General features: G+C 42.1%; 2 protein-coding genes across 5 annotated transcripts in view; both read left to right on the forward strand.

Moving 5' to 3' along the window:
• Positions 1-672: 672 nt before the first annotated feature.
• On the forward strand, positions 673-10188 carry LOC114549166 (suppressor of tumorigenicity 14 protein homolog). Of its 2 annotated transcripts, none has more exons than XM_028569379.1 (19): positions 673-1034; positions 1614-1800; positions 1912-2036; positions 3156-3223; positions 3363-3556; positions 3947-4042; positions 4255-4474; positions 4831-4973; positions 5177-5274; positions 5486-5595; positions 5796-5929; positions 6145-6249; positions 6426-6536; positions 6620-6730; positions 6883-7002; positions 7121-7304; positions 7382-7653; positions 7778-7914; positions 8863-10188. In XM_028569379.1, the coding sequence occupies exons 1-19, from the start codon at positions 957-959 to the stop codon at positions 9028-9030; spliced, it is 2661 nt and encodes an 886-aa protein (XP_028425180.1). In that variant the 5' UTR covers positions 673-956; the 3' UTR covers positions 9031-10188. The 2 variants fall into 2 exon arrangements, with proteins under 2 accessions (XP_028425180.1, XP_028425181.1); XM_028569380.1 differs by having other exon boundaries at positions 5796-5926.
• Positions 10189-10983: 795 nt separating this feature from the next.
• flt1 (fms related receptor tyrosine kinase 1) overlaps positions 10984-15461 on the forward strand; it is a 39422-nt gene continuing 34944 nt past the window's right edge. For 2 of the 3 annotated variants that reach the window (XM_028569622.1, XM_028569624.1), the window contains exons 1-3: positions 10984-11280; positions 14265-14361; positions 15355-15461. The exon at positions 15355-15461 is cut by the window's right edge and continues 99 nt beyond it. In XM_028569622.1, coding sequence (XP_028425423.1) covers positions 11223-11280; positions 14265-14361; positions 15355-15461 — 262 coding nt within the window. In that variant the 5' untranslated portion in view covers positions 10984-11222. Of the gene's footprint in view, positions 11281-14264; positions 14362-15354 lie in introns of those variants that run through there. The other variant, XM_028569623.1, reaches the window with a different exon arrangement.

The raw sequence follows: 15461 nt of genomic DNA on the forward strand, positions 1-15461 counted from the left end.
CACATTCTAGTGTGACTATTTAACATAAACCGTTGTACAACACCAACATGAATACTGAGAGCAAAGACAAAAAGACAAAAAGCATCAAGTATTTCAACTTTGTTTCTGTATTGTAACATGTATTGAAACATTATTGAAACTTTATTCTTTCAAAGATTGCTACTTGCTGGAAATGCATTCATACATCATTCAGTAACATTTTTAGAGGCAACATTTTTAAATGGTATATACAACACATTCCACAATAAGGTCACAATTGTGACAAACCTTAAAACACACCTTTTCGTCTACTTTTCCATGAACATTTTAATAAATAATGATTGATTATTTCAAAGGGTTAATGGGTTTTGATATTTTTTAAAATCGGGATTAAATGGGTTAATAGCTATTTGTAATATCAGTAAAGGGCAAGCAGGAAAAGTGCCTTGAAATATTTTAACTCTCTTCAGGTATCTTCTATTCCTCCATCCAAGTCTGGGACTAAAGCCTAAGAGCATGTTATGTCCTGTTACAGCCTTTGTGCCAAAATTTGTAATTGCAGGTTCTGTCCTGCCCCCCCCTCCCCCCCCCCCCCAGCATCCAAAGGCACAGCAGCCAAACTCCAATTGTAATACCTCGCACACGTTTCCCTCAAGCACCCCTTTGTCCCTCCTAGCTTTACTCCCGCATACACAGCGAGGAAGTTTCCCCACAATATCTGTCGCACGGACGGTTGTGCGGATTGTATCCTTTCATAGTGCTCCCATTGTCCCCGCACTGCATTCTGGGGCTCCGTGTGACACCTGCCGCCCCGTTCAGGTAAACGGGAGGCGGTGAATGCCCGCTGCATCCGAGCCGCTCAGGTCGGATTTCTGCGCTTTTTTCAAAGAAAGCGACAGCGGGGGTTTCCTCTCTCTCCATCGTTTCTATGAGGTATTGTTGCATATCGCCTCTCCGGAGCTAAACGGGACAGTGCTATGAGGACTCTCCCCAAAAGCAAAACTTGCGAAGTGTACTGCGTCTCTGGGCATGGACATTCAGGCTGCACCGCACAGGTAAGCCTCCACTGTGCTCTTTTCATTGCGCGTAAAACGACGGTTGTGCCAAGAGGGACTTGGGAACTATTTTCTGAATATATTCTGTATGTATATATGGCGAAATGAGTTTGTTTATTTAACTTTGTTTTTTTCATTGCAATACCTGAAGGATGCATAATAATCAGAACCTATCAAACCGAGTCAGCCATGGTTCATCTTAATTGCAAAAATCCGTCTCTATGGGTATGTGGGTGTTTTTCTCATGAATGTCCATATCTGGGTGAGCCACTTGATTGAGTGCTGACACCGCAGGGCCAGGCCGTGGGAAAGCAGACTCGTCCAGCCACGCTTTGTCTGCTCCCCCGGGGAATCCTGCCAACCCCTTAAATGTTTTAGGAGATCCTTTCAGCTCAAAGATGTTCACCGTTACTCTCCCTAAATCAGTGTCTGCTCCGCCATTAAATCAATGTCCCAGTGATTTTGGCAGACAGGCTGCATTTTTTTTATTGCTGTGGTCACATAAGAATAAAATGCCAACAATTAGAAGCAACTTGAAACGCTGGTATGATATTTGAGTCATGTCCTTGTCTCTGGAAGGGAGAGGGGCAGTTGAAGGAGCCCACCCAGTCACTGAGCCCCCCCACGAAGCCTAAGAATCAGGCAGAGCAGAAGATAGAGGGGGGGCGAGCTCCAGCCTGTGGCTCCTGGAGGAGATGGATGTTAGGTGTCCTGCCTTTCTTTCCCTTCGCTGCTGCCATTGCACTGACTCTCCACTTCTTTACATGTGAGTACAGACCTGCTTTGGTGTCTCCTGTCCTTAAAATGTGTTTATTTTGACTTACATCTACAGTCACACAATTGCACCTGTCTCAAATCTCTACCTCCTTCTCTCCAGCTCCGCCCTCCTCAGTGTTCTTCCTTGGTGGCAGCCTGGAGTTCCCAAACCTGAGCTTCTCCTCAGAGCTGACTAACTCCACCTCCCCTCAGTTCCGCCTGCAGGCTCAGGCTTTGAACCATTATGTAAGTGGAACGATGGACTTGTCCGTCAGTGAATGACACTTTAGAGCCCTGCTTGACCTTCCCGCTCAGGCCTGATCTTGCTGCTCTTACTTGATATGGTTGACTACAGCAGCTACTAGTGTCTTTTCTGCTGCCCCGTTTCTCCTTCCCATCATCCTAATTTGTTGTCTGTCTTTGCATTCTTATTTGTTTGCTTTCCTTTTTATCACTTTTGTCCTCCTTTTTTTTTTCCTTTCTTTTTTTGCACACCACTTTTCTCTCCTCTGTCCCTCTCTCTGTCTCTTTCTGGTGGTGTTAAATGTAAAGCTGAAACGGGAGCTGAGCACAGTGTGTGTGCGAGTTCCCGAGACCCCCAGGGACAGGCCCCTTTCAGGGCTGAGGACAAGCCTGGCATTTGTGAGACCAGCTAGGCCCAGGCAGCGAGAGTGAGAGGAAGAGCAGGCCTTCAATAAAAACATTGTCTGTGTACCTTTCACACAATCAGCCACTCTGTGTGCCGTACACTACAGAGAGGAGGTGAACCTCAGTTTGACGCTGGGGTTGAGAGGGAGAGACAGGGCAGTAGGGCAGGCTGGGATGACAGAGGGATTGGGGGCTGGACAGAGATATAAGAAGGGGAATTTGGATATTGGAGCATGGCTGAACATTCTTGCTGAGCAGTGGAGAAATGGCGAATTGGTAGGTGTAAATCCCTGAAAATCTACACTGACATAGTGTAATACTCCTTTTAATCAGGGTCAGTTAGCAGACTTGTTAAATGGTTATAGTATCTGCCCATCTGTTCATTAAAGAACAGGTGAACTCAAGGCCAGGAGTCCATACTACCCAGGGTTCTACCTCTACACGGCCACCAGGTAGAGACACAATGGAGCTCTGTGCTGCTCAAAGTCAACGTACACACACACACACACACACACACACACACACACACACGCACAAAAACAATGCTTAATGCTGTGGTTGAACTCTGGCTGCATGTTCGAACAGGTGTGTTCATGTGTTGCTTACACAAGAAAAATGACCTCACTGGCACTGCTCTGATGTCAGACCTACAGTACTGTAGTTTACAATATGTGGTCAACCCTCCTTTTTTCCCTTTTTGTATTTTTTTGAAAACAGTTCTCAGAACTCTACGATTCCTCGCCGTGGAGTTCTTACTACCTGCACTCAGGAATTACTGCTTTTAGGTATGATGCACCAACAAAAAGCTTACTGATTAAACTAAATGTGCAGCAGTTCATACATAAAAGGGACATGCATGACAACAACATACTCAGCTGTATGTCCCCTGCAGAATAGCAACATTGTAAACCCTTTGTGTGACAGTGAAGGAGCGGAAGGGCTCAATGTCTTCTACTGGAGTAAATTCTCCGCCCCGGACGACGTTGCATTGGCGATCCGGAGGTCCGGCCCAGAGAGGCTGCAGCGCAGGCTTCCTGGCAGCAACAAGGTGCTGCGGGACAGCCGCAACGAGCAGCGCTATTACATGGAGCAAGATGACGACATGCTCCACCTGCTGGGTAGAAACTCTCACTGTGCAGTACATATTAACCACACACATATGCACATGTGTAGGTTTTTGTCTAAACCTTTTGGGCTCTGTAGTTTCATCAATATGCATATATTAACATATATTACACTATACAATAACTACTAATAAATAGAAACAGAATCATACATACATTTAAAAACTCCACAAATGCTTAACACAGCCTCACATCAAATAGAAACACTAATTAACGCTTTGTAACTGCTTTATAAATATTTTACCCATGTTTTATCAGTTGGACTTAATTATATAAATAAGCATTAATTATGGATTTCTATCTGTGCATTGCTGTAGAGTGATACTGAATTTCAAGAGTATGTTGACTGGATGTTGATCTGCTGTGTGTGTATTGTGTATGTAGGTTTGGACCCTGATGACTTTGAATCAGAAGAAAAATCAGACAAGAGTAAGAATCCAAACAGCATCCAGAGTGGGAAGTGGCAGCTTGGCTTCCAAGGTGAGGAGAGCATACGTCCGAAGTTATGTTACAAAACGTAAAGATCTGGTTTCTAAAACAACACAAATCTGAGAAAAAGTGTTATTCACAACTTTTATGGTTGCCATTAATGCAGCTTTCAAGGCCTGAATGCTAGGTCTGCTGACAGGACAGGGAAAGGTGCACTAGACTTCATCCATCTTGTAAATATTTCCATCCCTTTCTCTATCTAGCGATGTCCTTTGACCTCTATGCCAAATATGGCAACAACCGCACCCTGAGCCTTGTCAATCCCAAGAAGCCGTACTACCAGTGGCGTCTTCGCGTGCCGTCAGGTCATGTGGTCCGACTGGTCATCCTCACCCTGCATGGTGCCACGCCAGGAAGCTGCACTGCCCACAAGCTCTCTGCTTACGACTTCTTACTTCCATTACAGAACAAGATCATCGCACGGTAAATTATTAGTTTTTTCTCTGGTGCTGCACTGAGCTCATCTCTGTAATATATGTGTGAATTTATGTACATATGTGTATGCATATGAATGTGTATATGTATATTATACACTTTTTTATGTACCAACATATATCTGTACATCATAGTCAAATGTTTTTGTTCACCTTATTCAGCTTTGTTGTCCTTGTGTTTTTAGCTGTTATGTGTATTTCTGTGTATGAACTTAGAGAGCGACAAAAAGCCGGAGTAAAATTTCCTGTGTGTGTTTACACTGACTCGGCCAAAATAACTGTTTCTGATATGTCTCATTTATACATTGTATATATACATATCCTGGATCCATTTACCTGTCGCAGGTGGTGTGGGCTGCCTATTTCGGGTTCATCCCCTGTTATGAAGCTGACATCCTCTGGAAATGTGATGTTGGTCACCTTCTCCTTCAGCAGACAGCGGGATGGAGCAATCTTCAAAGCTTACTTCCAGGCCATCCCAAAAGCAGGTTTGAGTGCTCTCACAAAACAGACAAAAGCGTGCGCAGCACTGTCTAAGTTCTACAAATCTTGTGTGATATGTTCACATTCGTGCTGGAATGATTTATTTCCACTGATTAGCATATGTAGAGCGAAGTTGCCTTGGAAGGGGAGGGACTTAACTCTGTTGTATATTCTGTGCACTTCACTGTGTCACCATCTCCCCCTGCAGGTTGTGGAGGGTCGATTTCCTCCTGGAACGGCTCTATTTCCTCTCCCTACTACCCTTCCTATTATCCTCCTAACATAGACTGCACCTGGACACTTCGGGTGAGTGTATGCATACACAATAATAATAATAATAATAATAATCATAATAATCTCTCTTACATACGTGTGAGTGTGAGTGTTAACAGTGGAATAAGAAAGAGAAAGTGGAATGTAAGAGAGGGAAAGGGTGAATCATCCCTTTGTCATTTGGCCTGTCCACATTCCAGCAGGTGAGCGCTTTCTTCTTAGTCATCTTTGGTTACTTTATCAGGCGCCGTTGCCAGGATACCTGATCTCCATGACGATCGTGACGATAGACATTCAGGATTCCTCGTCATCAGACGGCTGTGAAAAAGACTGGCTGGACATCGGAGGGGTCAAGTGAGTTGTGTAACTGAACTTTGTTGCCCATCAGTAAGGGTTAGGATTAGCATTTTCATCAATCATATAAAAACATTTTTTTTACACTTGCTGTAAGTGACATTATCTCATTATCTCATAATTGTTTGACATTCCATGTTTTTGTGGCTGCATATGAGTAAAAAGTAAAATTCCTTACTTTTTTGCTCTTCTGCATCAAGACTGTGTAATCCGGTGTCAGACATCAGCAAAAAGCGAGTCTACTCCTCTCCTCTCTCCCTCCACTTCCATTCGGACGAATCTCTCACTCACAAGGGCTTCTACTTGCTCTACCGAGCCTTCTCTCCAGAGGGTAGTAAGTCAAATCTGACGCTTTCAAATAAGTAGCCCTCTCTCACTGTAATTTGCTTAGAGCCTACTGATACAGTGTGTAATTCTGAAGGAACACAGGTTTTTTTTGTTTCCTAAGCTTACATTTCAAACTAGTGTACTTAGGGTCACATATCCACATCTATGGCAAAATTGTAATTCCAGAGAGTACATTTGAGTTTCATCCCTGCCTATCTCCAGCCTGTCCTCGGCATTTTCGCTGTGGAGATGGACGCTGCATCCCTCTGAGGAAGGTGTGTGATGGAGTAAAAGACTGCTTAGATGGACGAGATGAGGCTAAATGCTGTAAGTCTGTTGCCTGAAGACACTATTGTAGATACAAAAGGGCTGTTCACTTGACCCACACAGTCTTTTATTCTTAACAGTTAATCTGAAAGACATGACCTTTGTGCTACACTCAGATTGGTATGCGTTTGTGTGTTTCTATGTGCATGTTTTGCACATATGTGTAAAACATGTAGCATCCTGCAGGCCAGGTGAAGTGCTGTGTAGGAATGGCCAGTGTAAGCCTCAAAGCAGCCAGTGTGTGAGCCAGAGCAGCTGTGCAGACAGCAGTGAAGAGGGTGCCTGTGGTGAGTAGACTGTCACCGTCTCAACACATGCATGTGCTTGTTCGTAGTTTGATGATTAAAACATATGTGTTTGTTTCCAACAGGTAAATGTTACCATGTGTGTCCCAACAATGTCTGTTTGCCAAAGTCTTCAGTGTGTGATGGTGTTATTGACTGCAAAGACCGCAGCGATGAACTCAACTGTACCAGAGCGTGTGAGTTTTCATGACATCAGACAACACTGGTTACACTGACTGATCAATTTAAGTGTATTTTATTGCAATATGTTGTATTTATAAGTACATTTCTCTTTATTTTAAGTGCCATTTGTTTCACACTGCCTAATGATGTCATTCCTTCTCTTTAGACCTTAAAGGCTGCTCCTCATCCTCATACAAATGTGCCAACGGAAAGTGTCTAAGTAAGGTTAACCCTGAGTGTGATGGAGTCAAAGACTGCGTAGACGGCTCTGATGAACTGCGCTGTGGTAAATTCTCACTCACAAAACTCAACCTTATTCTCCTGTAATTGTGACTAAAAACTGAAAATGCTCAAAATTTCTATCATGATTTTTGTCTCCTCCTCTGTCTCCCTGTGTGTCCCAGGCTGTGGCACCAGGCCCAGGAAGCGTACTAAGATAGTGGGTGGCTCTGATGCTGTGGCTGGGTCGTGGCCATGGCAGGTCAGCCTCCAGATGGATCGCTACGGCCACGTATGTGGAGCCACACTGGTCGCCAACCGCTGGCTCATCTCTGCTGCTCACTGCTTCCAGGACTCAGATGCCATTAAGTAAAAAAGACACCTGGAAGGCTCATTATGTTAACCATAATTCATGTGTGATGTCTTCATGCATGTTGTGTCTGCAGATACTCAGATGCCCGTGCATGGCGGGCCTACATGGGAATGCGTGTGATGAATACGGGGAACAACGGCGCAGCCACCAGACCAATACGCCGGATCCTCCTCCACCCACAGTATGACCAGTTTACCTCTGACTACGACATCGCACTTCTCGAGCTCAGTGCTCCTGTCTTCTTTAATGACTTGGTGCAGCCCGTGTGCGTCCCCGCGCCCTCACACACCTTCACGACGGGGACCAACTGCTACGTCACAGGCTGGGGGGTACTCATGGAGGACGGTAAGACCTAAAGTTTGTTTTGAAACAAACGTAGATTGCGGACAATATAGACAAGCATCATGGCATGGTCAAATGTTTCATAATACCACATGATGTTTCCATTTTATGTGTGTTTTAATTATAGGTGAACTGGCCTCTCGCTTACAAGAAGCCTCAGTGAAGATCATCAACAGGAACACTTGTAACAAGCTGTATGATGAGGCTGTCACTCCCAGGATGCTGTGCGCTGGGAACCTGCAGGGAGGGGTGGACGCCTGCCAGGTGAGTGTGTGCATCACTGTTGGTGTGTCTTTGCACAAGTACGAATTTTTGGAAAAATAACTTGCCTCAGTGAATTCAATTTCAGTTTGATTTCCCAAAGTTTCTCTCTAACCACAACATAATGTGTCTGCAATCAGAACAATTAAGACATTCATATTTTGCTTGGTCTTTATGCTCTACGTCTTCTGCATTACTACTTCCAATACAGGTTGAAGACTAAAGTTGGCCAATGTGAAACTGTGAAAACATTATTGGACAACAAATGTATCAATTGTAATTACATATCAAAAAGATTAGATACCATAAACAACATTTAGATCAAACATATGAATTAGCACAGTAACAGGGAAACTTACAGAAGCCGAGGATGGCCATCCTTGCAATTTTTGTTTTGTGATACCAAAAGCCTAACGCTACATACAGACACAAAATCAAGCATTTTATCTGTATCCCATCAGCTCGATCTGGGCTGCTTGACTGCATTTCGCATAAATGTTATTATATAATTGGTGCACAACAGTAGTAGCATCGGCTGATTTAACCATGCGAGTGACGGCTGGTTTGACTGCAGTGCATGATGGCATGGCACTCCTGATCTCTGATAAACATAAATATTAAGAAGAAACAATCTTTTGTGATAAAAAATCTCAGCAGTAAGCAGCAATTACCAGGTAGCTTATTTACGGAGCCCCCCTGGTCCCACTTTGTCAAAAAAATTAATTATAACTATCTGTGAAGTAGATAAAAGAAGTGCTGAAACTACCGGCTGGTGGCAGAATACTGCTTATGCTCAAGTAGCTCACATATTCTCTCATTGGATTTCTCTCTGCGTGTCTTGAACTTTCTGTTATGAAAAGTAACTTTAGCTGCTCTGAAATTTTGTTTATGTCCTTTAATTTCATATCTTTTTGTCTGAATGTGTATCACTGTGCATGTCTGTGGTCTCAGGGTGACTCAGGAGGTCCGTTGGTGTGTCTGGAGCGAGGCAGGCGGTGGTTCCTGGCGGGGATTGTGAGCTGGGGTGAGGGCTGTGCGAGGCAGAACCGTCCCGGTGTCTACACACAGGTGGTCAGGTTCACTGACTGGATCCATCAGCAGACTAAAGGACAGGTGTGACTGAACACCACACTCACATGAAGAAAAAGACTTAACACACAGGACCATGGTTTTAGACTTGGAGACCATCTTCAGATGGTTGTCATGATTGAATGACAACACATTCAGTCAGTTTTTGGAAGTGAGTCCATGGCAATGACCAGCAGGGGCATTATCCCTGCTCCACATCAACCAGCTTCCCCTTACAATCTCCAAACATTGACAGTGGCTATGTTGACATGCACAAAATGCAGTAACTAACCTGGTTATTAAATTCACTTTGAACCTGTGCAGATTTCACATGATACTTTAAAATAAAAACATTTTATTAGCTTTTAGTTTTCACTGTTTGCACAAATGTAGACTGAACTATGGGTCAATATTTATGGCTCTACAATTTTGACAGCGAAGGCTTACGTCTCCTTAATCAAATGGACAGATGAAGCCAAAGAACAACAAATAGCAAGTTTATCCTGTGCGTGTAAATGTAGCCAATCACTTCCTGTTTTCCTACCCACCCTCTTATTCCTGTCACAGCTACATTGTTCACTACAGATATAGTGACCATGTTAGGTGTTGCAGACAAAAATCACAACAGTCCTTTTATTGAACGTGGAAAGAGTTCTCTCCCCACACACATGTAACCGTATATTTTTGCCCTTATCTACATTCGTCCATGTACTGTATGTGTGTTCATGACCGACTGTATGTGTTTAAGAGTTGTTATTGTGCTGTATGTGTATGTATGTGCATTTGTATATCATGAGTTTATCCTTATGTTCAATATATTCTGTAACTGTAGAAAAGTGAATAATCCCTCAGTAGGAGGTGATAATATATTTTGCATTTCACTTTTACTGTGATTTAATTTATCTTTATGGTGCCACCTTTGCACTTCATGTTCCATGAAAAGCATGATAACAGCTCCCCTAACAACCATGATGCAGTTGATGCTGGCATAAGGAACAAATAAGTTTATCAGGAGAAAACCTTACCAATCTTTGTCTATGCAGACACCCATGCATGTTCCCGTGTCTCCTGCTGCCCCTCACATCACCACCCGGTGGCCATTCTGCATCATTGTTCATTTTATGTCCTGAGGGAATGATGCACCTTACACCAAAAGGATTTAAAACATACATTTTGCATCATTGTTTTATGATATCAGATATGCTTTTACATTAAAGACACAATTTCCAACGCAGCAGGTCTCAAAAAACTGTTGCGTTTGTAATGACATTTATATTTCTTCAGGTTTTTTTCATGTCCAACAGTGAAATTTGCCTTTATTTACCTTTGTTAATTTAATGTTGGGCTGGTAAATCTCTATTGCTTCAGCTGTACAGTACAGCAGTTTGGAGTCAGTACTTTTATATAAATCATTATCTGATGACGTTATGGTGCGAGCAAGAAATCACCTTTAAACTAAGGTTACCTGTCTAAGTGGTGAGATCAGTATTTGTCTGTTTGTGTAATGTGTGGTATGCTCTTCCAAGCAGAATACTCGTTTATTATCGTTTCGGAGATAAAAAAATTAAAATTAAAAAAGATCGCAGTTTGAAATGTGAGAAACATGTCTGTCAAGTTGTTGATGAGGACACCACCCGTTTACCCCCATGCCTACGTGCTGATAATCCCGTGCACCAACCGAGAGTAGGCTACACAAGATTTAAGCACAGAGCTGCCCAGTTGCGCATCTTCTCGGTATGGTGCCTAATTCAAGTCTGGAAATAAGATTTGCAGATTATTAGATAGGAAGTGTTAATGTAATGTTAAAGTGAACATGTTTAAAAGTATGTCAAAAAGAAAGGGTTATTTTGGACCGTTTCTTTCATTAACACCTCACTGGTCAATTGACCACTGGGGAGACCTAAAAGGGGACTGCTGTTACGCGCCTTGGGTGTGTCAATGGACGTCACGGAAGTCCGCTATCCGGTGGCTGCACTGTGGGAACTGTATAAAACCGCGCCACTATCCAAAACGATGGGAAAAAGTTGCACTGGAGTTCAAGCGTGGTGTCCTGTTGCGTGATCTCCCGCAGCTATCCTCAGGAAACCAACCATCTCTGTTCACTGACGATCAGCGCTGAGCGCCACAGCCAAGTGCGCTGCGCTGTTTTAAGTCTACTCTGGAGGGGGAAAACCAATAGCAGGAATAAAACTGGTTTCATATTTTAGATTTGAAACCCGCTCGCTGCATCGGAGTCACCAGATATGATGAATTTTATCCCCATCTGCCTGCTTTGTGGATTGTATGGTGTTCTTGCAAAAGGTGAGTAAGAAGTTTACACGTGTTGATGCAACACCGCACAGAGCACCTGCTGTAACCATTTGAGCTGGTGTTGATAACTTGTTTGGCTAGTCTATTTAAAGTTCTTATTGCGTTTTTATTTGTTAGTCCACTCCAAACGGCTGTAAACTGAAAAGGAAACTAGTTGTAACCTTTAGAAAATTACATTTTACGCACTAGTTTTTGGTGGATATTATTTCCCATTGAGGGTCCTCCAGGGTCAGAAGGCATCTTGAAGCTCTTTGAAAAATAATGTTATTTCCATACCCAAGGCAGAACATTCAGTCTTTTCTTTGAAGAAAAAAAAAACTAAACAAAAGATGCACAAATGCGCCTCTTTATTGTGGCGCGCTGTGGTGCGGCTGCTCATTTATTGGTCAATTAAGTCGTCGGCGCGGTCGTGTGTATAAGGCTGTTTTGCTTGTAAACCTCTATTAGCACCGAGTGCAGTGAGGGAGATAAGCACTAGCCTGCGGGACACTTGTTTGGATAATGCGGACCTCTGTGGCCCGGCTTCTTTTGCGCTTGGCCTCGGTTGAATGGACACACGCAGGGCGTTGTTTCCTGAGACTGATGAGTTTGTCTAATGAAAGCTCTGATTTAAAAGAACGAGGGGTCATGACCGACTGAAGGAAAATATCCATTGGCCAGGAACCGGGGTTAATCTGTGCTTATTGCTGAAAACAGTCGACAGGTTGCTTTTATGTGCCCTCTGGTGTTATTGGTCTTTGGTCGCCAAAAGAAAAAAGAAAAAAATGATTAATGATTAACGTCAACAATTAACATCAAGTTACCAACTTCATACACAAAGCCTGCTATTTTAATGATATATTAATCTGTAACTTATTAACTATTAATTTATTTTTAAATAATTGTTTTGAATGTTGTCTCTGTTATTTTTTTTTTATTAAAGTAATCAAAGTATCACTAATTATCTCATGCTGAGGGCACAGCAAGGCCTAGTGTAATTTAATTAGGCAAGATTTTAGGGAACTAACGTTAATTATATTCATTTTTGATATGCATTTTGTCAGTGTACTGATCTGTCAATCAACAACTATTTTGGGGGCAATTACTGCAATAAATATATAATGATGATAATAATTGGCTGTTGAGAATGCCAGGATAGTATTAACATACATCATCATACATTAATATGCATTTCAAATGGATACTTATTCATCTTTGTTTGTACCCATCCCAATGTCCTTGTTGCCATTGTTAAGATATTACAATCAACCGTATTAGCTTTTATAAAGATGACAATATCTGATAGAATGGACACCTTGAATTTTTTAGAAAACACTCAATATAAAATGCACACCTAAATGTGACATAATACTTACATATTGTCAATTTATTGACATTTTAATTATTATTACTATAAGTCGGCTTACTTGTTGCATGATCACATCAAACTGTAGAAAATTGAGGGTATTAGATTAATTCTCTAGAAATTATTTCCAATTTTTTTTTTCTTCAAAAACGGCCTTGAGGGGCATGTTTATTCTGTGTTGAAAATCACTTTTGTTTAAATAATTTAAACATTAACATTTGTGTCATCAAGTGTTTCTTTCAACATTCCTGATAAAGTATTGAAGGTATTTTCCCCAGTGGTGATGAGTGAGTGTGTGGAAAACTGCAAAAAAAAAAAAAAAAAAAAGATGGGTGTTTCAATTTCTGTGGTTAAAATGTGACATTTAGTAACAAAAAAACCAAACTTTCATGTTTTTAAGTAGAAAATTTCACTTTACAGCTTGTTGAAAAAGCCCCCAGAGGGCCTGGAGGAGATCCCTAACTTCCTCTCTGTGTTCCCTCACCCTGCCGCGTGTGTGTGTGTGTGTGTGTGTGTGTGTGTGTGTGTGTGTGTGTGTGTGTGTGTGTGTGTGTGTGTGTGTGTGTGTGTGTGTGTGTGTGTGTGTGTGTGTGTGTGTGTGTGTGTGTGTGTGTGTGTGTGTGTGTGTGTGTGTGTCTTGCCTACTCACACACTGTGAAATCCAAGGAAATAGTATAGGAAGTGCTAGCAGTGTGAGTATTGCTACATCTGCTCAATGGGAAATCCACTTGGAACAATGATGCTGACAATGAATGGTAATAATGGACTTTAGTGATAAACTAACTTGCTGCTGTACAAATTATTTAACTACTGAGCGGTGAGACAGTTGTGTTCTGAGGAGTGTTTTGAGCTCTGTGTTGCACACTCTGTAAGAAGCAGTCACAGTGAAGGACGGACTTCCCTGAATGATGTTTCCGCTGTTGGAAGGAAGGAAGGGCGGACAGTCGTCTTTATCTCTCATTAATAAACTTCAGCGATGGAGTGGAGAAATGCCTTTATTTGATAAACAAGAGGGACACTGCTTACGCATTTCCACACAAGTTGTCAAGTGGCCTGAGCGAGGAGATGTGCAGGGGGTCACAGATACTGTGGCCCTGGATGGAGTACGTGCTGTCGAGCCGGGACTCACCAAGACCGTTTCTGCAATCAGTCAAGAGTCCGGTTTAGTCCGGTTTGTAATGGGCAGAGCTAACAAGAACTGTCCGAGATATTTATTGGTTGTTAAGTGTTTTGTCTTCCAGGATTTCCTTGGAAAGTGACCTCATATAGATCTGAGTCACCCCAAAGGGACCTGGACCATTCATGACTCCCAATCATATGATTAGAATTTAATATAAAAGCATCCAACATTTTGCCATAAGAGTTTATTAATAAACATTCTGCTTCAATGGAGTCCCAGTGCTCAAGCCCCCATTTCAGAAAATAAACATCCTGCTAGATGTCCCTAAAGAATACTGTGTAATGAAGTCTTACAAGCTGATCTTGACATCTGACCGCTCTGTAGATGTCCATATGTTGATGAATAAATCCTTATCCCCTTATAATTACTAGTATCTACCCATACTCCAACTTGTTTAGTGATGGAGTTGTTGCCACTACAAATGTCTTCTGATTTTCATCCTCTTTGCAGACAAAGATCAAAAGGGGAAGTACAGCGTTCCTATTCTGGATGTGAAAACCCGGCAGCTGGTCCTTGACACTAACCAGACACTACTGCTCCGCTGCAGGTGAGTTTAAGGTAGATAGATCCAGGCCATGAAAACCTTAATTTGGGCAAACACACCCCTTAAACATAACCATCTTTAAACCTTAATAACTTAGCATTAACAGAAAAACCATTGTCAAAATCACCTCCAAGACACTTATTAGAATGTAATGTTAGACACCAAGAAGAGGTAGAAGCAATTTTCAGACTTTTTTACCAACTTAAATCTTTATTGCTAAGATATTTGCAACATTAAATACTATGGTAACAAAGAACATTCACATTTTTCCATCATTCATGCAGTCTTATTGGTGGATTCATTTTTAGCTACTTATAGATATTTCTGTTTTGAGTCTTGTATAATGTAAATTTTTCCCATTGTCCTTCTTCTCAATATATACGTTTTTCTATTTTATTCAGCAGTTACTGCCCAGTGGTGCTGTGTCAGGGAAGTTATTCGTCCCCAGCTCCTCTTAATATCTTTTTTACTTGCATTTAATAGTATTTTTTTTTTTTCATTTTCCACACTCAACACAAAAAAACAACAAATCAGAAGAGCTGCACTTTCACAGCTGCACTTTCATATGGCTCTTTGTAGTTTTGCTTATTTAAAGCTAATGTACTTGCACGTACTACTTATTGTCTTGAGTTTGTACCTTCAAGGTTGAAAGCACTTAATTGGAAGTCGCTTTGGATAAAGGCATCAGATAAATGACATGTAATGTAATGTAATGTAATGTAAAAGAAACTAAAACATGAACAACCTTTATAGCATCTTCATTAGCAAAATGTAAATGCACATGTACACACAGCTCGGGAGCACCATTAAGGCTTACTGCAGTGGCACGGGTTTGAGTCAAGCACAGGGCCCTTTGCTGCATGTCTTCCCCTCTCTCTCCCATGCCTTTCCTGTCTGTCTCTCTCAATATCAAATAAAGAAGCAATACCAAAAAAAATAATCTTTGCAGAAATTGTTTTCTAAGCAAACTATCAATCCCTTGTAACTTTTGACCAGGGGTCGCTGGGAGCTGACATGGGCGTTCCCATCAGGTTTGGCCAGAGATCAGGTGCAAGTGGAGGAGTCTCGTTGTGGGAGGACAAGCCAGCAGTACTGCAGCCGTT

The sequence above is a fragment of the Perca flavescens genome, chromosome 22, assembly GCF_004354835.1.
Source record: "Perca flavescens isolate YP-PL-M2 chromosome 22, PFLA_1.0, whole genome shotgun sequence".
Lineage (NCBI taxonomy): Eukaryota > Metazoa > Chordata > Actinopteri > Perciformes > Percidae > Perca > Perca flavescens.